The following is a 23,184-nucleotide window of genomic DNA, read 5'->3' on the forward strand; positions in this document are numbered from 1 at the left end:
TGGCTTAGACCTAAACTATGTTAGTTTGAGATCCATAGGGAAGACTTTTCTTTTCATGTCAGGAGTGACTTGAGAAACTGGAAATCACTTCTGGTGTGAGATAATTGGCTGTCTGCAAGGATTGTTGCCCAGGAGACACCCAGATGTATGATGTTTACCATCCTTGTGGGAGGCTTCTCTCATGTTCCCCACTTGGAGAGTTGGAGCTGACAGAGGGAGCTCAACCCACTCTCCCTGGATTTGAACCACTGACTTATTGGTCAGCAGTCCTGCCAGCACAAGGGTTTAACCCGGGGTTCTCAAACTAAGATCCAGGGGCCGGATACAGCCCTCCAAGGTCATTTACCTGGCCCTCGCTCAGGGTCAACCTAAGTCTGAAACGACTTGAAAGCACACAACAACAACAACAATCTTATCTCATCAGCCAAAAGTAGGCCAACATTTCCCATTGAAATACTAATAAGTTTATTTATTATTTATTTACAGTATTTATATTCCACCCTTCTCACCCTGCAGGGGACTCCGGGCAGATTACAATGTACATATACATGGCAAACATTCAATGCCATAGACACACAACATATATAGACAGACACTCAGAGGCTATTTAACATTCCAGCTTCTGGCCACCAGGGGAGCTGTTGCTTCACCGTCCATTTGTGACATTGATGAAGTACTTACTCAATCTTTGCATACTTCCTGGAGATTTTTTATGGCTTCGTAAATCAATTAAATTATATTTCTTAAAATTGTTATTCATGTTAATTATTGTATTGTTTTTAAGTGTTTTTTGCACTACAAATAAGATATGTGCAGTGTGCCTAGGAATTCATTCATGGTTTTTTCAAATTATTATCCAGCCCTCCAACAGTTTGAGGGACTGTGACCTGGCCCTCTGTTTAAAAAGTTTATGGACCCCTGGTTTAACCCATTGGTCACCTCACTCTCATAAGCATACCTGATACATCTTGATACTTGAGGATCTTGTCTTATTCTTCAAAGCTACCCTTCTATGTCCATTATAATTAATGATTGAACCAAAGTATGGGAAATCTTGAATTATTTCAATGTCTTCACCTATTTCCAAATTAAACCATGCTTTAAGCACCGAAACATCATTTCCCCCTTTCCAAATTCTGGAGCATGCAAAGGCTCAGTGGTGTGTTTGAGGCAGTCTGCATATGCTCAAAAGACTCCAAACTTCTGCTTATTCTCCCCTCCACTTTTATTCTGATTTCTTTGTAGGTTTTTTTCCAGGCCTCAGTGCCACAAATATATTTCAGGCCATTAAAATATTGTACATAGACCAACGGCAGACAGAAAGTGTGTTGTCATCATTTCCCCCTTTCTTCCCCGCTCCTTCCTGCATCAGTCACTTCACTGGCTGACAGTCTGCGTCATGGGCTGCATTTCTGCAAACCAGGAATGGGGAAGAGGATCCGTCCCATTTGCTATCAGGGGTGTGGCCAGAGGGGGAACTTTTTTTAAAAAAAGGAATAAGCACCAGAGAGGTGAAAGCTAGCATTGCCATTTATCTGAAAGCAGAAACCAACCAGGACACCGAGACCAACTAGAAATTTTAGAAATACATCCATTTGAGTCACAGTTCTCATCCTGAGGACATGGATTTTTTCTTGATCAGCTTTGTCTTTCTTTTAACAGTGCCTCACAGTAAGTTTATTTTAACTTCATAAATGATCTTTTGTTTTCAAACTATTTAGGATTCTGCAGTGTGTATATGGGAGGCATGCTGACTACAACTCAATGCCTTCCAGATGTGTTCTAGTTCTAGTCCAACACATCTGGAAAGCAAAAGGATGCAAGTGTGTGTCCTTTCCAGTTGTATAAGGAATGGGTTTTGATGGTTTGATCTTGATTTGAGATTCTGAGATCTGAACAGTTTTCCTAAATTCTGGAGAAGAGTGGTGATTCAGGCTCAGTATGTGAGTGCCTATGGAAGTGTTTCTCAATCTGTGGGTTGGGACCTCTGGAGGGGTCATGGGGGATGTCAGAGAGGTCACCAAAGATCATCAGAAAACACAGTATTTTCTGGGTTGTTGTAGGTTTTTACAGGCTATATGGCCATATTCTAGAGGCATTCTCTCCTGACTTTTCGCCTGCATCTATGGCAAGCATCCTCAGAGGTAGTGACCTCACTACCTCTGAGGATGCTTGCCATAGATGCAGGCGAAACGTCAGGAGAGAATGCCTCTAGACCATGGCCATATAGTCCAAAAAAACCTACAACAACCCAGTGATTCCGGCCATGAAAGCCTTTGACAATACAGTATTTTCTGTTGATCATGAGGGTTCCATGTGGGAAGTTTGGCCCAATTTTATTGTTGGTGGGATTCAGAATGTTTTTTGATTTTAGGTGAACTATAAATCCCAGCAACTATAACTCCTAAATGTCAAGGTCTATTTGCCCCAAACTCCACCAGTGTTCACATGTGAGCATATTGAGTATTTATGCCAAGTTTTGTCAAGATCTATCATTATCCACAGTGCTGTCTGGATGTAGGTGAACTACAATTCCAAAACTCAAGGTCAATGCCCACCAAATCCTTTCTGTATTTTCTGTTGGTCAAGGGAATTATGTGTGCCAAGTTTGGTTTAAATCCATCATTGGTGGGATTCAGAATGCTCTTTGATTGTCAGTGAACAATAAATCCCAGCAACTACAACTCCCAAATGACAGAAACAGAATCGATCCCCCCCCCCCCCAACCCTACCAGTATTCAAATTTGGGTGTATTGGGTATTTGTGCCAAATGTGGTCCAGTGAATGAAGATACATCCTGGACATCAGATATTTACATTATGATTCATAACAGTAGCAACATTACAGTTATGAAGCAGCAATGAAAATAATGTTATGGTTGGGGGTCCCCACAACATGAGGAACTGTATTAAGCATTAGGAAGGTAGAGGAAGGTAGAGAACCACTGCCTTAAGGGAAGTCAGGTGCTTTCCATCTCTCTCCTTCCTTCTCCCTCTTTTTCATTGGTTGGCTGGTTTTCTTTTTTTGTTGGGATGAAGGCTGTCAAGTCTTAAATTTCGGATATTTTCTCTCACTCTGTTAAAAAGAAAAGTTGGTCTGCTGAAGATAAAAATGACATGCTGGTAAACACATGGATCACTTTTAGCTAAATGATGTTCCAGGTTTAATACTGAACTGAGATAGTGATGCATTGAGAAACTGATTCAGGGATAAGCAGCTCATGGACTTCCAGATGTTTTCGGATGGCAACTCTCAATCTCCCTAGCCAGCATGGATGACAGTAGGGATAATAGGAGTTGTAGTACAGGCAGAGCTGGAGAGGCAGAAGTCTCCCATGTGATATTAGCTATTTTAGGAAGGATGTGGCAAAATGCTTATGAACAAAACAATGCCTTCTTGGTCAAAGATGAAGAATCTTAGTGAGACACAACTGGAATGAACTCTAGGGCTTTTATCTGAGATCAGTTAATGTACATCCATTCCTGCTTAATCATTTAACAGCCCTTTTGGAAAGATCAATATGGCTAAATAAAGCATCTTTCCCTCCCTTCTCCATGCTTCTTAGAGATAAGCTGCAGTTTGTAATTCCTTTTTGTAAATGTCATACACTTGATCACAGAAGGTTTGTGTGTTTTATTATTATTATTATTATTATTATTATTATTATTATTATTATTATTATTGGGGATGCTTTGATTGTGCTTTTCCTGCATGGCAGAAGGGGGTTGGACAGGATGGCTCCTGTTGGTCTTCCACTGAAACACTGTTAAAATTATGTTGGTTAAAATATTTGCTCATGCCTTTTTTAAAATCATGTCGGAAGCAACTTGAGGAACTGCAAGTCGCTTCTGGTGTGAGAGAATTGGTTGTCTGCAAAGACGTTGTCCAGGGGACGCCCAGATGTGTTGGCATCCTGTGGGAGGCTTCTCTCACATCCCCACATGGGAAGCTGGAGCTGATAAATGGGAACTCACCCTGTTTCTTTGCCTTTTCCTGCCAAAGTGGTACCTATTTATCTACTCACATTTTCATGTTTTTGACATGCTAGGTTGGCAGGAGCTAGGGTTAACAGTGGAACCTCATCCCGTCCCACGGATTCAAACCACCAAACTTCAGGTCAGCATTTTAGCTGGCACAAGGGTTTAACCCATTGGACCACCGCTGCCTGATACACAAACCTCCTCTTGTGTGAAGATTTTAATGCTTGAATTGGAGTGGGTGTGAAGGAAGTGGAAGGCACTAACTATGTACAAGATGGCCAGGTGACATCTGCTGACAAGTCTTCTCAAGACATACTGTAATCAGAAACAAATCTGGTTTGAGTTTCTTAGAGGTCCTCTTTTGCATTAATTGCACTGCCTCAATGGAGCCCGACATGACATAATGCAAGGTGTCCATGCTTATGTCACCAACAGGAGAGCTAGTACTATTGATTATATGACATTTCCTTTTAAATAAAAAGATAATGTTAGTTCATGGGATTAACATAACTCAAAAACCACTGAACAAATTGACACCAAATTTGGACACAATACACCTATCAGGCCTACAAGTGACCGTCACTCATTAAAAACACTGAAAAACACAGTGGAAGGGACTTAAAAGCCAAAAAAGCAAAAAGACTCTACAGCACATGGGCAAAAATGACTCCCCCAGCAATCAAAACACACAATAGCATATCCACACTCTCTTCTAGACTACAACTCCCAGCATCCCCTAGACCAGGCCCTTTAGGAGAAGAGAGTGATCCAAATGCACGGCTTCCAAAATGCAAGCATTCTTCTTGGATTTCTTTGAGAGCATCCCAATCCCTGCATATTTCCAATTTCCTATTGCAACTCCCAGCCACCCTCCAGATAGATACATTAGATAGAGATAGATAAGTAGGTAGATCGATCGATCAGAAGGACTGCTGGGTGTTGCAGTCCAAGAATAGGTAGGGAAGGAAGAATGGGGAGAAAATGGAAGGGAAAGAAGGAAGGGAAGAGGGAGAGAAGGAAGAAAGGAGAGAAGGAAAGAAAAAAAGGGAAGGAAGGAGAGAATGAAAGGAGGAGAGAAAGAGGGAGGGAAGGTTAGTCACAGCAACGCTTGGCAGGTACAGCTAGTATATAATATAATATAGAAACATTTCTTGGGGCTCCATGAGAAACTTATGCTTCAAAAAGGTCTCCGTGGCTGAAAGAGTTTGAAAACCTCTGGTTTGGATTAAACCAGTCTAGGTACAAGCATAGATTACATATTTGCAAATACAGAAGGTACTAGTTACCAAAATATGAAAGCAAAAATATGGGGAGATAGTTCCTCAACACATTCAGGACGTAAACATAAAGCTCTCTAATCTACTTCCTCCAGCTGCCATGCCTAATGGATTCAACTGGATGCTTCAACTATAGCATGTTACAAAAAAAGGAAGTAACAACTATTGAAGATGAAATAGTCTCATGAAGATCACATGTATCAGGCCTATTTGCATTGGAAAAGAACAAAATTATTTTGTTCTGTGGCGCAGCTGGCTGGGAGTCAGCTGCATTAAGATCACTACTGACCAAAAGGTCATGAGTTTGAAGACAGCCCGGGTCGGGGTGTTGTGTGTCTATGGCATTGAATGTTTACCATGTATATGTACATTGTAATCCGCCCTGAGTCCCCTGCAGGGTGAGAAGGGCAGAATATAAATGCTGTAAATAAATAAATAAATAAATAAAATTTGCCAAAATTCCCCAGTTGCCATGGCAGTAGGACTCTGGGAGCTATAGTCTAACGAATTTTTCCAAGCAGTAGTGAAGTATTGAGTGGAGAAACAAAGACTTCTATCTAGGTTTTGTTTGCGAAGTAGTTGGAGAATTTGTAGGTGTAGATTTTTTTCTCCCCAGAACAATGGAGCACCAAGGCTCACACAGATGGACAAATGACTCCCCTGGATTTACTCATGATTCCTGTTCTGACCAACCACTCTTTCCTTGTCTCATCTTAGAGGTGGCCATCTGAACAGGTAGTGAGTAAGTTCAGGATGTGACTCTTTCACGGTTCTCCATTTGCAGATTGAGGGGAGAAAGTTGCTGAGATTCGATGTGAGTCAGACTTTTACCATTCTTGTTAGTTTAACATTCATACGATAAATATAGAAACAATGAGCCAGCTAAAACACTGGTTTCCTTTCTAATTTTAGCTGGTTGGAGATTTTAGAATCAAAACTCAAAAATAATGGAAAAATAATGGAATAAGGAAAAGTACACATATCCTCTATTCAACATGGTCATTGGCCATGATGGTTAAGGACTCTGAGGACCCTTTCACACAGCCAAATAACCCAGAATATCAAGGTAGAAAATCCCACAATATCTGCTTTGAATTGGGTTATTGGAGTCCACACTGCCATATATTCTAGTTCAAAGCAGAAAATGTGGGATTTTATTCAGATGTGTGGAAGGAAGCTTGGAGTTATAGTACAAAAGGAAACTTTTCCAATGTCTGTATAAGAGCCATATTACTTGCTTTGAGACGTTTCCTAGTTTGGTTTATCAATACGATTCAAACAATTATTTTTTGTGTAAGAACACCTTCAGTGAGGAGCAAAAATGGAAAATTATCATACTTGATCAGAGTACAAAATAAGCAGAGATTTATATCTCTCATTCTTGTTGTGTGCCTTATAATAATAATAATATAATAATAATTTAATCTTTGGCAACATTAAGGAAAAAACAATCACAGGGTTTTCAAAAGAGGTGTAACCTTGCCTTTTCTGAGGCTGAGAGAATGTGATATGTGAAGATCACCCAAGTAGGGATTTTTGTGCTGGCCTCTAGAATCCTAGTCCAGTGCTCAAACCAGTATACCACTGTTTCTCAACCTACCTAATGTTGCAACCAGAGGTGGCCCTAGGTAATTTTCAACGGTAAGCACACAGTATTTTGGTGCCCCCCTCCCCAACCAATCATTGATATATATTTTCTGTTCGTCATGGGAGTTCTGTGTGCCATATTTGGTTCAATTCCATCATTGGTGGAGTTCAGAATGCTGTGCACGCTGTGGTCTTCAGGCACGCCTCCGGACCCGAAGCGGGCCAGACGTGGCGGCTCCACCCCTTGGCCCACCCACGGATTGGGGAGAGGAGAGGAGGCGGGTGGAGCGCCGGGGGATCGGGAAAGGGAGCCGGTCATGGGGAAGGGATCGAACGTGGAGAACAATTGAGCACCGGCTCTGCTCGTGTACCCGGTGGCCGGGTGGAGCAGGAACGAGAGGGGCTAGGCGAGGCTCAAGGGCCTGGCCCCTTTGGGAAAAGGATCGCCTGGCAGCAAGGCAAGAAAGCCAAGGCTCCCCCCGGACTGCTAGGGCTGTTGTGAGCTGAGGGGGCGCTCCTCAAGTGGCAGTCGAGGGCATTTACAGAGGCGCCTCTGCGCCCCTGGCAAAAAAAGTGTTCTGCGATCGCTTACTTCGCGTAATGGGCAAGCCGCCCCTGGTTGCAACCCTTTGATACAGTTCCTCATGTTGTGATGACTCCCAATATAAAATTATTTTCGTTGCTACTTCATAACTGTAATTTTGCTACTGTTACAAATCATAATGTAAATATCTCATATACAAGATGTATTTTCATTAACTGGAGCAAATTTGGCACAAATACCCAATTCGCCCAAATTTGAATGCTTGGTGGGGATTTGAGAGGATCGATTTTGTCATTTGGGAGTTGTAGTATAATTTTGGGGTTTATAGTTCACCTACAATCAAAGAACCTTCTGAACTCCACCACCAATGGAACTGAACCTAACTTGGCACACAGAACTCTCATGACCAACAGAAAATACAGGATTGGTTTGGTGGGCATTGACCTTGACTTTTGGAGTTGTAGTTCACCTACATCTAGAGAGCATCGTGGGCTCAAACAATGATAGATCTGAACCAAACTTGGCACAAATACTCAATATGCCCAAAAGTGAACACTAGTGGAGTTTGGGGGAAATAGATCTTGACATTTAGAAGTTGCCGGGATTTATAGTTCACCTACAATCAAAGGAGCCCCCGGTGGCACAGTGGGTTAAAGCACTGAACTGCTGAGCTTGTTGATCGAAAAGTTGCAGGTTCGATTCCGGGGAGCGGCGTGAGCTTCCGCTGTCAGCCCTAGCTTCTGCCAACCTAGCAGTTTGAAAACATGCAAATGTGAGTAGATCAATAGGTACCGCTCCAGTGGGAAGGTAACGGCACTCCATGCAGTCATGCCGGCCACATGACCTTGGAAGTGTCTATGGACAACGCTGGCTCTTCGGCTTAGAAATGGAGATGAGCACCACATCCCAGAGTCAGACATGACTGGACATAATGTCAGGGGACAACCTTTACCTTATAATCAAAGAGCTTTCTGAACTCCACCAATGATGGAATTGAACCAAACTTGGCACACAGAACGCCCATGACCAACAGAAAATACTGGAAGGGTTTGATGGGCATTGACCTTGAGTTTTGGAGTTGTAGTTCACCTACGTCCAGAGAACACTGTGGACTCAAACAATGATGGATCTGGACCAAACTTGGCATGAATACTCAGTATGCCCAAATGTGAACACTGTTGGAGTTTGGGGAAAATAGACTTTGACGTTTGGGAGGTATAGTTGCTGGGATTTATAGTTCACCTACAATCAAAGAGCATTCTGAACCACAATAGAATTGAGCCAAACTTCCCACACGCAAGACCAACAGAAAAAACTGTTTTCTAATGGTCTTTGGCGACTACCCTGACACCCCAGGTTGAGAAGCGCTGCACTACACGATGCTGGTTCTTAGGCCACTTTCTACACTGTCATATAAAATCCAGATTATCTGCTTTGAATTTGATTATGTGGCAATGTAGATTCATATAATCCAGTTCAAAAAAGGTAATCTGAATTATCTGCTTTGGTAATCTGGATTATAAGGCAGTGTAGAAGGGGCCCAACGAATGTAAAATATGACAACCCTTTCACAATATCTATATCTATTGTATGTTATTCTCCCTCTTAACATGAAGTCATGAAACAGTAACTTGTCTAAGCCCTGGAAATGCCCATGATATGATTCAACATCATTGTGTCTGTTGCATAGAATGTGCATTTCCACATAGCCCCCTGAAAAGGAAATACATCAGCAAGAATGAAAAGAGGATGCCAAGTTGCATAAAACTGGCATGTCCTAATGTACATGTAGATATGCACATTTAGAAACCATCACTATCCTTCAAATCAGGAGTAAATAACTGAAGCAAGCCAAGGGACCAGTTTTCTACTCCTGGATTCCTACAAAGGCCATATTGGTTGCCAGAAGTATAAAGAATGAACAAACATGGCCAGTCCATTAAATGGTTAGAAGTTCCTTTCTATTTTAAAAATTGGATTGGATAGATAGATAGATAGATAGATAGATAGGGAGGCCCTGTTCTCAGTCCCACCTCCTTTGCAGGCACAACTGGTGGGGACGAGAGACAGGGCCTTCTCAGTTGTGGCCCCTCATCTATGGAACTCACTCCCCATTTATATATGATCAGCTCCTTCCCTCCTAGCCTTTAGAAAGAAAGTTAAAACATGGCTATGGGACTAAAGGTTTGGAGAGTAAATGCAGTGAAAATAAAAGAAAGGAATGTAGAATCTGTGCAATGAGCCCTGGAATGACTCTTGACTACGATCCTGGATGGTATGATTTTAATAACTGATGTACTTGTTTAGATGCTTTAAATTTCGGTTTTAACGTTATTGTTTATTTAATTGTATACTGTTTTTATGACATTTAATTAGTGCCAATGTGTAAGGTGGCTCTTAGTCCCCTTCAGTTTTGAGAAGGGTAGGATACAAATGTGGTAGGTAGGTAGGTAGGTAGATAGATAGATAGATAGATAGATAGATAGATAGATAGACAGATAGATAATTGCTTCTCACAGGCTGGATCTACACAACCATATAATTCAGTTTCTGAATCCAGATTATCTGCTTTAAACTGCTTTGAGGCCCCATTTACATTGCCACACAAAATGCAGATTGTTTGCGTTGAACTGGATTATATAGCAGTATAGACACATATAGTCAATTTTTAAAGCAGATAATGTGAAGATCCAGCCCCCATCTACACTGCTATATAATCCAGATTAATATAAAATAATCTGGATTCAGAAACTGGATTATATAGCAGTGTAAATATGGCCACAGATAAGGACTCAGGCCCCTTCCACGCAGCTGTATAAAATCCACATTGAACTGGATTATATACAGTGTGGACTCAGATAATCCACAATATCCACTTTGAACTGGATTATTAATCCTACTTGGTAATGGATTCTTTTCCCAATGTCTCCTTACAGTTTCTGGCCTCCAGTGCTATTCTTGCGACGGAGATACAGACTGCGTGGAAACAGAGATCTGTGAAGAGCATCAAGAACAATGCAGCACTACCATCATGACTGTATTATCCCGTGAGTTTGGAAAGAGGCCATGGCAACGTAATGGGATTGGCAGGGGAGGGGGAATGGATTTGGTAGGTCCCATCTACATTTGAGAGCTTATAGAAGTTTGGAAAAAGTGTTCAATCCGGACTTTACCCCCTTATTATAAAACTTAAGTTACCACAATAAATTACCATGAAGAAAACATAGGAAAGACCAGAATTTGTGGGGTTATTTATTTATTTATCATGTCAGAAGCAAGTTGAGGGTACAGTTAAAATGCATTTAAAAACCCAGGAGGGAGTTTCTCATCTAATTGCAGCCACTGATTGAGGTGCTGGGTTTTAGCCCGCCACTTTTGGACTCTCGCTTGCTGAGATGTACTTGCAAGTATCTCTGTAGCTCAGTGGTTCTCAGCCTGTGGGTTCCCAGGTATTTTGGCTTACAACTCCCAGAAATCCCAGCCAGTTTATCACTGAGAAGGCCCTCTCTCTTGTCCCCACCAACCGTACTTGTGACAGTGGTGTAAGCGAAAGGAGGGCCTCTCCAGAAGATCTTAGAGTTTGTGCCAGTTCATGGAAGAAGATGCGATCGAGGAGATACCACCAAAGCAGTACCTATTGATCTACTCACATTTGCATGTTTTGGAACTGCTAGGTTGGCAGAAGCTGTGGCTAACAGCAGGAGCTCACCCCACTCCCCATATTCGAACCACCAAACTTTTGGTCAGCAAGTTCAGCAGCTCAGTGGTTTTAACCTGCAGCGCCACCAAGGGGCCCCTTTCTATGTCTTATAAGAGTTAATTTTACTGTTTTGCATCTATATATGTGTGTTGTGCTACTATCATTGTGTGTTCAAGAATTTTACACCTCCCTTTCTTTTAACTTCTTCCTTGCTTCTGCCTGCAGGACCAAAAATCTCCACCTACTTCCTGAAGGGCTGTGATGTGAGTGGGAAGCCAAATAATTCAATTTCTCATTTGTCCGGTAACCAAGCCGTATTTCTGACCGAGGAATACTGCGACACCGAGCTTTGCAATGCGAGATCACCAAATGGTTAGTATATAGCAAGGCTCGCTGTTTGGCCAAGTTATAGCATGAAGCTGAGATTTCACACTGGAAATAAATCCCTGATATATATATTTTTCAAAATAGTAGAAATTGCATGTGAAATTTGGTGCTGCTACATATCCTGCACTGCTTTTTAAAAAAAGGCAAATCAAGGACTCCTAGAACAAATCAAACTTGAAGATAACTGAACAAGGCTGTTGTATATTGGCCACATCATGGAAAAACATGATTCACTAGAAAAGACAATAATGTTTGGTGAAGTAAAAGGCAGTACTTACTTAGGTAATCCCTCATTGGACGAGTAGGATAGTCTGCCACGATCAGTATTCTTGTGGATCCATAGGTGACTGTGGAGCCCTATTCTTGACCTGCATCTTCTTTCACAGTGAGGGCATTGGTTTTCAGGTGGAAGGTGGTCTCGGTCGGGGTTGGCTGGACGTGCCTTCCTCTTGGCACGTTTTTCTCTTTTCCCCTCCATTCGTGCCTCTTCAAATTCTGCAGCACTGCTGGTCACAGCTGACCTCCAGCTGGAGTGCTTAAGGGACAGGGCTTCCCAGTTCTCAGTGACTATGCCAGAGTTTTTAAGGTTGGCTTTGAGCCCATCTTTAAATCTCTTTTCCTGTCCACCAACGTTGCGCTTTCTGTTCTTGAGTTCGGAGTAGAGCAACTGTTTTGGGAGACGGTGGTTGGGCATCTCGACAACGTGGCCGGTCCAGTGGAATTGATGGTGGACCATGGCTTCAATGCTGGTGGTCTTTGCTTCTTCCAGCACACTGACATTTGTCTGCCTGTCTTCCCAAGAGATTTGCAGGATTTTCCGGAAGCAGCACTGGTGGAATCGTTCCAGGAGTTGCATGTGACGTCTGTAGACAGTCCACGTTTTGCAGGCATATAGCAGGGTTGGGAGGACAATAGCTTTATAAACAAGCACCTTGGTATCCCTACGGATGTCCTCAAACACTCTCTGCTTCATTTGGAAAAATGCTGCACTCGCAGAGCTAAGTAGGCAAAGAGAGAAGCAGCAGTACAGATGGATAGACTCAGACCCCTTATACACCAGCATATGATCCATATTATCAAAGCAGGTAATCCACATAATTTGCTTTGAACTGGATTATTTGAGTCTATACTGTCAGATAATCCTGTTCAAAACAGATAATCTGGATTTTATTTGGCAGTGTAGAAAGGGCCTTGATTAGTCCTGAGTCTGCAAAATTTCTGCTCTAGAGTATTGTTTCCATCCATAGTCATATATATGCAGATTACTTTACAAAACCCATGTCTTATTTCATCCATTAGAAAAAAATAAAAGACAACACACATTCTTCCCCTTCCTTTGCAGTAGTGGATGTTCTCATAGCTCGAGGTCGTCAGAGAAATATCATGGAATGCTATTCCTGTACCACAGCAGATAAGACCTGTTACAACTCCAGACTGGAATTAATGAAGTGTGCCCGGCTTGAGGAAGACTGTGTGGACATCACATCCTTTACTACAGGTGATCTTGTTCAGACATGGTCAACCATCTGCCTTTCTTCCTCACTGTAGTTTAACAGCCACTGCTATGGCCTCGAAAGGTGGCTAAAGCTATGCTTGGTTCAAGGCATCAAGTGTTGATGCCTTCACATGACACTCCTGTATTGTAGTGTTTCCTCAACTCTTCCCCTCTAGGTGTTTGGGATTTCATCTCTCAGAATCCCTGACAATTGGTCCAGGCAGCTGAGGCTTCTGGGAATTGAAGTCCAAAACATCTGGAGGCATAGACGTGCTTTACACAGAGTCCATGGGTCATTCCCTGACGTGTCATGAAGAACTTGTGCTTCTGGTCCTGTAATTTCATCACCAGTCTGAAATTTCCATGTAGTGCATGCAGCAAGACTGAGAAAGGCATGATAGCACTTGATGTCAAGAGAACTGAACCAAAATTGAGAGGAAGATTTGATTGTGTCCAAAACTGGCGGGGACAAGGGACAGATCTTCTCGGTGGTGGTCCTCCACCTGTGAAACTTCAATTAGTCCAACAGGTGGCAGCTAGACTACTCACTGGAGCATCATACAGAGAGCATACCACCCCTCTGTTATGTCAGCTCCACTGGCTGCCGGTCCAATTCCGAGCAGAATTCAAAATGCTGGTTTTGACCTATAAAGCCCTATATGGCTCCGGCCCAGCTTACCTGTCCAAACGTATCTCCCTCTACGTCCCACCTCGAAGTTTAAGATCTTCTGGGGAGGCCCTGCTCTCGGCCCCGCCTTTGGTGCAAACACGCCTGGTGAGGATGAGGGACAGGGCCTTCTCGGTGGTGGCCCTCTGCCTATGAAACTTCAACTAGTCCAATGAGCGGCAGCTAGACTACTCATTGGAGCATCATACAGAGAGCATGCCACCCCTCTGTTATGTCAGCTCCACTGGCTGCCGGTCCAGCTTACCTGTCCAAATGTATCTCCCTCTACGTACCACCTCGAAGTTTAAGATCTTCTGGGGAGGCCCTGCTCTTGGCCACACCTTTAGTGCAAATACGCCTGGCGGGGACGAGGGACAGGGCTTTCTCAGTAGTGGCCCTCTGCCTGTGGATCTCGCTCCCTAGTGAAATCAGGTCAACAACATCCCTCCTCGCCTTCAGGAGGAAACTGAAAACGTGGTTATGGGACCAGGCATTTGGGTAGCTGGCAGATAATTGACAATGGTAATGATGACGATGTTATGGAAAATGAACTATGGACAGGCTACCGATTGTGTTGTGCTCGCTGAATTCGTTTCTACATAAGGCTAGACAGGCAGTATTGCACTTTTCATTAATGTACTTTTCATTTTAAAACTAATTTTAAAATTAATTTACTGTGTTCTTATATGTAATTACTGTATGTATTATTTATATGCAATGGCTTTGAATTGTGCCGGATGTAAGTCCCTCCCCGGGAGGTTGAGAAGGGCGGAGTACAAATGTTTGAAATAATAAATAAATAAATAAATAAATAAATAAATAAATAAATAGACTTTGGGACTCAGTGCTGTGTTACATTAAGCTTAGCATTGGCACTCTCTAGAGGCCAAAGACTGTAATCACTATCCTTGCCTTCTCTGCTGATAGAGTTTCCTGAAGGTGAACAGCGCATCAAGGGCTGCGGTCAACTTTCCCACTGCCAAGATTCAGAGCCACTGGGGTTCCACAACCAGAACAGTTTCCACCTTATAAAGTGCTGCAACTCCAGCCGGTGCAACAGTGACATGCAAGGTAAAGCAATCAGATGGTGGTTCGGATTTTAGAGTAAGTCTCATTGCAAGTTCTGGGTTTTAAAAAACTGAAGCCAAATGCAAAGATGGAAGGGTTACAACTATATCTACAATGCATGAAAGTAGCGATTTGGTATTTGAATCTTGAAATTTGTACTTTTCTGCTGGAGAGGTCTCATTTCTATCTATAGAGAACTCTGAGTACCTAATCAAAACAACAGTTCACAGGATTTTGTAGGATACAGACATGCATCATAGTGCTGAAACTTTGTAGTGCAAATGTGTTTTCAATTACTTTAAAACTGGAGAAACTAGCCTTAAAGTAGAGGAAAAAGAGCAGAAGCAGTGAGCTTCCCACACATGCAAGTTAGACATTTGTAAATTTCATTTTTCCTGAATATGTTTTCTCTTGGAATCTCTAGGTCCTCCGGTGTAATTCTGTGACCAATTTCAGATGGAAGTTGACCACAGAGTAATCCTAGAGGACCTAGGAACTCATTACAAATCCAGCGGTGCCCATCTGGGTGTGTAGGCAACTCAGCACCCCATGCCCACACATCACCCAAAAGTTGTGAGCCGCTTTGGGTCCCATTCAGGGAGAAAAGCGGGATATAAATAAAGATTTATTATTATTTGAAACACAACAAGATGAGTCCACAGGAGACAAGATCACTCTGCTGGCTGTATTGTGTGTTTTGTGTAGTCATTGAATGCATGCTATTGCTATGTTGGAATCCGCCCTGAGTCCCTCAGGGAGATAGGGCAGAATACAAATAAAGTTGATTATTATGATTATTATGATTATTATTATTATTTGAAAGACAACAAGACAAGCAAACAAGATCACTATGCTAGCTGTTGTATTGGATCACACGTCAGACACTTCCCAAGTATCTAGGACTGTGTGATGTATCAGCGAATAATGCGTGCAGATCCCAGTAAGGTGGCCTTCTGTAATTTTCTCAGCGCTGATTGTGTTTAAGTGCAGGCCAAGGTCTTTAGGCACTGCACCCAGTGTGCCAGTCACCACTGGGACCACCTTTACTGGCTTGTGCCAGAGTCTTTGCAGTTCGATCTCTAAATCCTCATATCATGTCAGCTTTTCCAGTTGTTTCTCTTCAATCCTGCTGTCTCCTGGGATTGCAACATCAACAATCCATACTTTGTTTTTAACATGATCGTGAGGTCAGGAGTATTGTGCTCCAAAATTCTGTCTGTCTGAATCTGTAACTTTGTCAGTGCTGATTGTGTTTAAGTGCAAGCCAAAGTCTTTAGGCACTGTACACAGTGTGCTGATCACCACTGGGACCACCTTTACTGGCTTGTGCCAGAGCCTTTGCAGTTCAATCTTTAAATCCTCATATCATGTCAGCTTTTCCAGTTGTTTCTCTTAAATTCTGCTATCGCCTGGGATTGCAACATCGATGATCCATACTTTGATGATGATGATTATTATTATTATTGCCAGAAACCTCATCCCAAAGTGGGAAGTGTCGGCTGCCCAGCTTTCCCCCATTCTTGCCAATGCAACAACAGAAGCCTCCCGTGTTGCTGCTAATTCAGTGGTAGTTTAGCTATGGAGCACAGCTGGAAGTAGCTGCACGCTGTGGGATGGGAGCTGGTGGGCTATGTGGCTAAACTACAGTTGAACCAGTGTATGCTGCCAAAAATAGCTCCATCTGATATTTATTTATCGTGTCAGGGGCAACCAGACAATTGTATTACATTTCTAACAGAACAAAATGAACAAAACAGACAAAACACAAAATTTGCAAGCTTGGTAGTTGATTAAATGTCCTTTGACCAGTATCTGGCCACTTCGAGTGCTCTGGTGTTGCCGCAAGAAAGTCCTCCATTGTGCATGTGGCGGGGCTCAGGTTGCATTGCAGCAGGTGGTCTGTAGTTTGCTCTTCTCCACACTCGCATGTTGTGGATTCAGTTTTGTAGCCCCATTTCTTAAGGTTGGCTCTGCATCTCGTGGTGCCAGAGCGCAGTCTGTTCAGTGTCTTCCAAGTCGCCCAGTCTTCTGTGTGCCCAGGGGGGAGTATCTCATTTGGTATCAGCCAGTGGTTGAGGTTCTGGGTTTGAGCCTCCCACTTTTGGACTCTCGCTTGCTGAGGTGTTCCAGCGAGTGTTTCTGTAGATCTTAGAAAACGATTTCTTGATTTAAGTCGTTGACGTGCTGGCTAAAACCCAAACAAGGGATGAGCTGGAGATGTCACTGCCTTGGTCCTTTCACTATTGGCTGCTACTTCCCGGCGGATGTGAGGTGGTGCAATACCAGCTAAACAGTGTAATTTCTCCAGTGGTGTAGGGCGCAGACACCCCGTGATAATGCGGCATGTCTCATTAAGAGCCACATGCACTGTTTTAGTGTGGTGAGATGTGTTCCACACTGGGCATGCATACTCAGCAGCAGAGTAGCATAGTGCAAGGGCAGATGTCTTCACTGTGTCTGGTTGTGATCCCCAGGTTGTGCCAGTTAGCTCTCGTATGATATTGTTTCTAGCACCCACTTTTTGCTTGATATTCAGGCAGTGCTTCTTGAAGGTCAGAGCACTGTCCAGGATGACTCCCAAGTATTTGGGTGCATTACAATGCTCCAGTGGGATTCCTTCCCAGGTAATCCTCAGAGCTCAGGATGTTTGTCTGTTGTTCCATCTGATGAAGTCACTAGAGATTCCTAGAGATGTGTTCTCTCAGCAATTTTTAATTTTCACTGGGGTCTTTTTGTCCTTCTCTCCAGCAAATATATAATTTCAATCATTTGAATATGGATTCATAGTGTTCAATCTTCCCCCTGCAGACTACAAGGATGCCCCACTGCCCCTGAATGGAGTGACATGCTTCAGTTGCGAGGGGAATGCCACCCACGGTTGCTCCCCGGATGCTGTCTCCAAGATACAATGCCAGGGTCCCATGACCCAGTGTTTAGAAGCATCTGGAATCCATGGTAAGTATTTCTGTGAACAGTTGTGAAAGCTGGATAATGAAGTAAGTTAACTGAAAGAGAATCAACTCATTTGACATGTAGTGCTGGAGAATATACAATATTGTATATACAATGTATATCTCAAGCTTGTACCCCCTCTAGAGGTCAAGATGACTAAATGGAGGCTATTGCAATTCGGACAGATTATGAGACAACAGAAGTTATTAGGGGGAAAATCATAATGTTTACTAAGGCAGAAAGCAGTAGGAAAGGAGGTAGGTAGTCCTTAGCAGCACTATTGATAAGAAGCCACTACCTTCTTAGCCAACTAGTTAGATTTTGCACATTCTTGTAACTTTTGTAGTTGTATTTATCCTTCTCCCCATTCTTGGAGTCCATTCTATAGAACCAAACCCATCTATATAAATTAACTTCTGGATGAAAGGACAATGTAACAGAAGATCATTATTGTTGCCATAAATCAGAGTTGACTCATGAATAATTAACAACAATGTTCTCCCATTAAATTGCCCCAAGTCCCTTCATCCTGGAGTCAGTCTATTTTTTACTGCTTCCACAGAAGTTAGGGCTTTAAGCCAGTGGTTCTCAACCTTCCTAATGACATAATCCCTTAATACAGCTCCTCATGTTGTGGTGACCCTCAACCATAACATTATTTTCATTGTGACTTCACAAGTGTAATTTGAATTGTAATGTAAATATCTGTTATGCAGGATATATTTACATTCACTGGACCAAATTTGGCACAAACACCCGATACACCCAAATTTGAATATTGGTGGGGTTGGGGGGGGGGGTGATTTTGTCATTTGGGAGTAGTAGTTGCTGAGATTTATAGTTCACCTACAATCAAAGAGCACTCTGAACCCCACCAATAGAATTGGGCCAAACTTCCTACACAGAACCCCCCCCCCCCCCCGAACCAACAAAAATACTGTGTTTTTTGTTGGTCTTTGGTGATCTCTCTGACGCCTCCTCATGACACCCACCCCCCGGAGTTCTGACCCCCAGACTGAGAAACAATGCTTTAAGCAATAGAAAGAAAAGTCTAAATAAACATTAAACTGGCAGTAAAACCTGGTTGATGGTTGAAAAACTACTGTAGAAGATGCTCTTTTTTGTAAGAGATGTTTATACAAAGGTTGGATGGCGACCTCTCAGGGATGCTCTAGCAGTGGATTCATGCATTGGTTGGATGTTGAACTTGATGTCCCTTGGCATGTCACAGTTCTCTTGAAGATTCTGAACATACTTTTTGGGACGGTCAACATTATGGACTACTACTTTAAAGTTCATCCTAAGTCTCAAAAGAGATTCAGTCCTCCTTTCTCTGGACATGTCAGTTACCAGCAACCACTGTCTGTATGGTCTTGAAGGGGGACCCAGACCATCTAAGATATTTGCAAAGGAGTACTTCATTCCAAAAAAATGGTCCTCCAGATGTGCTAGGCATTAGTTCACAAAATTCCTGACTATTGGTCAATCTGGCTGTTGCTTCTAAAAGCTAAAGTCCAAAACATCTAGAAAATCAAAGTTTGGGAACTATTGGGTTGAGAACGTTATCTTTATATCTCCTTCTCAAGTTCTATAACTGTTTTTCCCTTTTTCAGGCATCTCAGGAGAGAACTCAGTTGTCAAAGGTTGTGCATCCCCATCTTGGTGTGAAAGTCCTTACACTACTGTCCACAAGAACTTGGGTGCCATACACAGCCGCTGCTGCTCCGGTAACCTCTGCAATAACTGGATCATTAATGGGACACTAAAGCCGTCACCAAGGAGCCAAGCTACACACACAGTCCAAGCCCAACAGACTTTGCTCTCAACAGTTCTACTGCTCTGTGTTACCTTCCTTCTCTGCTCAGGGAGCTCTTGACCTCTGGTGATAAATCAGGACTGAATCATAGCCATGGACTTAGCTGGACTCAGACTTGAGACTTCTCCCCATAATCCCTTGTACAAACATGCAGCTGTGAAAAACCGTGGGATATAACAAAGGAGATCCTCTGAGTATATGAAGAGCATATTCTTCACTTCATTGGGGATTTGTGGCCATGCAGATGGCCGTGGGGAAAAGAGCACAGCTTGCCAGTAACATATGATTACTAATTACTGCCCCAAGTCATAAAATCACATTTCAAAAGTCGTATGACAAGTCAGAGTGTATTAGCCATGATTTCCTGTTATATGCAAAAGTCATCTTTTTGGGAGGAAGTATTTTGATGCATATTTTTAAAGTTAAAAATGTTATTCTTAAGTATGGCCTTCAATAAGTTGCCAGGGAAACTTTCAGTTAGCTGACTAAGGTGTTCATCTCTATCCACGATATTAATTCAAGATGTCAGATAGGGAACATGAGAACAGAAACTACCACTAAGCCTTCCTCATTTGGTGCAGGATCTCAATCAAAGTGGGGAAAGTTTTGAAGTACATTTTTGACTTGAGAAAACATCTCTCTCTGCTTAGTCCTTTCCTGGAAGTTGACCATAGAATTGCACTAGAGGACCTAGAGATTCTTACGGCCTTTCCACATAGCCCTATATCCCAGAATATCATGGCAGAAAATCCCACATCTGTTCACAACTGGGTCATCTGAATCCACACTCAGATAACGTGGGGTTTTCTCCCTTGATATTCTGGGATATAGGGCTGTATGGAAGGGCCCTTAGAGGAGAGTTCTCTATCCAATGGCTGCTTAAATATGTTCTCCCTAGGAATGTCCTGGCCATCCAGCATGACCCTATTATTATTTTCCAGCAAGTGTTGACCATAGAGCACACTGGAGGACCTAGACATCCCTAGACAGAACCTTTTCATCCAATCTGCAAATAATCAATTCCATAAAAATGAAATCTACAAATATGGAGAGCCAACTATTTACAGCTCCTTTAAAGATGAAATTAGAATGAGGACATTTATTTTCCTACTACCATGAGAGTCAGTGGCTACTTATCTGGAAGTTACAGAATTAAGGCGGAGATACTGAGCAACTCCCTATCTAGATACAACTTTTGGCAACTTCTTTTTTTAACTTTTTTTAACTGCTGAAAAAGATATCCAAAACACAAACAGGCTGCAATATTATTTATTCTTATCTATTTGCTATGAAGGGTTGTTTTGCAAAAACATCACTACCAAGAAAGATTTTTCCAAATGGTCTTGTAATGTCTGAGTACTGCCTAGGCAACATATCCTATCTGATCCTGCCTAAGCAGGATCAGCCCTGGTTAGTTATGTGGATGGACGTCCATCAACAAATGCCAGATATTCTGGACTACATTTCAGGGGAAGGAACTTGCAATCCAATCCAAGTAAACAAAAAGATCCTGCCAAGAAACTCCTTTAACATCCACTTATGTTCTGATGCCCCAAGGTTTGATGAGATGCCCTTTTTTTGGAGTATTTTATATATGAGCCTTATTTATGTTAATAAAGTATTTTTTTTATAATATTGAAAATAAACTCTATTGAATGTGCTATGTTCTAGGTCAGCGTTTCTTAACCTGGGGGTTGGGACCCTTGGAGGGGTCACGAGGGGGTTCCAGACGGATCGCCACAGACCATCAGAAAACACAGTATTTTCTGCTGCTCACAGGAGTTCTGTGTGGGAAGTTTGGCCCAATTCTATCATTAGTGGGGTTCAGAATGCTCTGATTGTAGATTAACTATAAATCCCAGCAACTACAACTCCCAAATGTCAAGCTCTATTTTCCCCAAACTCCACCAGTGTTCACATTTGGGCATATTGAGTATTTGTGCCAAGGTTGGTCCTGATCCATAATTGTTTGAGTCCACAGTGCTCTCTGGATGTACATAGGTGATGTACATAGGTGAACTCAAAATCAATGCCCTCCCAGTATTTTATGTTGGTCATGGGAGTCTTGTGTGCCAAGATTGGCTCAGTTCCATTGTTGGTGTACTTCAGAATGCTCTTTGAGTGTAGGTGAACTATAAATCCCAGCAACTACAATTCCCAAATGACAAAAATCAACCCCTCCCCCAACCCCACCAGTATTCAAATTTGGGCGTATCGCAAGGCAAGGCAGGGGCAAGGGCAAGGGCAAGGGCAAGGCAAGGCAAGGACAGATCACATTTCAGGATAATCTGTTTTAACCTTGAGCGAACCAGATGTTCTAAATTAAATCCAGTGTTAAAAAATACCTATAAAGTTCCAGAACTTGCCTGAAACCTTTTTCTGGTAAGTGGAGGAGGAAATGGAAGGGGGTGGGGGTGGAGGGAGGCTGGCAATGCCCTCCCACCCCTGCTAATCTTGGATCAGCACAACTGGGTATCTGAACACTACCTAGGCAAAATCCCGGGGTTTGGGCCAGCTGTGTGGCCTGTCTGGAAGGGCCGATAATTTGCTGGCATAGGTTATGAAACATCCTCCAAGTTTTTACAATTGTTCCATGTTGAGAAAGTTCCTTTTGATTGCTGTGGTTGTAAAAAAAAAGTTAAATGTAGCAAGCTGAATTCAGTTCTATGTGGTATTTCACACACAAAGAGGCCCCTTCTAAACTTCCATAAAAAATCCAGATTATCTGCTTTGAACTCAATTATTGGCAGTGTAGACATATATAATTCAGTTAAAAGCAGATAATGTGGATTAGCTATGCTAATAATATAATATAATATATTGTATATACATATAATATTTATAATATTATAATGTAATACAATATAATGGTACTACTACTAATAATACAATATTACAATTATATATTTTATATTACATGTAATATTATTAATAATATTACAATATAATGGTATAGTACAATATAGTAATATATAATACTGATATTGTGCTATGCTAATAACATAATATAATATAATATAATATAATATAATATAATATAATATAATATATATATGTTGTAAGCTTCTCTGAGTCCCCTTCAGGGTGAGAAGGACAGCATATAAATGCCCTAAATAAATAAATAAATTAGCTGCTCTGACAACACTATGTAACACTATTTATTCCTTGGTTATAAATGTCATTTCTTAATTGGTTCCATCATAAAAACATGGAAAAACATGGAAAAGGATATCTTGCAGCACAAGATATCCTTTCTTGAGATGAGGTTCTATGAGATATTTCCAATGAATATCTCATAGAACCCCCAGTGGTGCAGCAGGTTAAACCGCTGAGTTGCTGACCTTGCTGACTGAAAGGTTGGCAGTTCGAATGCAGGGGGTGGGGTGAGCTCCCCCTGTTAGGCCCAGGTTCTACCAACCAATAGGTACCACTACTGCAGGAAGGAAACAGCGCTCCACATGACCTTGGAGGCATCTACGGATAACGCCGGCTCTTCGACTTAGAAATGGAGATGAGCATCACCCTCCAGAGTCAGACACGACTAGTCTTAATGTCAGGGAAAATCTTTACCTTTATCTCATAGAATCTCAACCAACTCAACACAGTTTTGGGCAGCCACAAATTAAATCTTCAGAAGTATAACAACCATTTTCAAAGTAACACAATTAAATAGGAAATAACACTTTGAAACTAGGACCAGAAATGTTTAAA

At 42.1% G+C, this 23,184-nt stretch overlaps 1 protein-coding gene across 1 annotated transcript; it reads left to right on the forward strand.

Annotated features, from left to right (window-relative positions):
- Positions 1-1,395: 1,395 nt before the first annotated feature.
- LOC137095367 (urokinase plasminogen activator surface receptor-like) lies at positions 1,396-21,133 on the forward strand. Its single transcript, XM_067461966.1, has 7 exons — positions 1,396-1,671; positions 10,325-10,435; positions 11,314-11,460; positions 12,818-12,973; positions 14,565-14,708; positions 17,514-17,660; positions 19,271-21,133. Exons 1-7 carry the CDS (start codon positions 1,623-1,625, stop codon positions 19,531-19,533), a joined length of 1,017 nt encoding a protein of 338 aa, XP_067318067.1. The 5' UTR covers positions 1,396-1,622; the 3' UTR covers positions 19,534-21,133.
- The last annotated feature ends 2,051 nt before the right edge of the window (positions 21,134-23,184 follow it).

This window comes from Anolis sagrei, chromosome Y, assembly GCF_037176765.1.
Source record: "Anolis sagrei isolate rAnoSag1 chromosome Y, rAnoSag1.mat, whole genome shotgun sequence".
NCBI lineage: Eukaryota > Metazoa > Chordata > Lepidosauria > Squamata > Dactyloidae > Anolis > Anolis sagrei.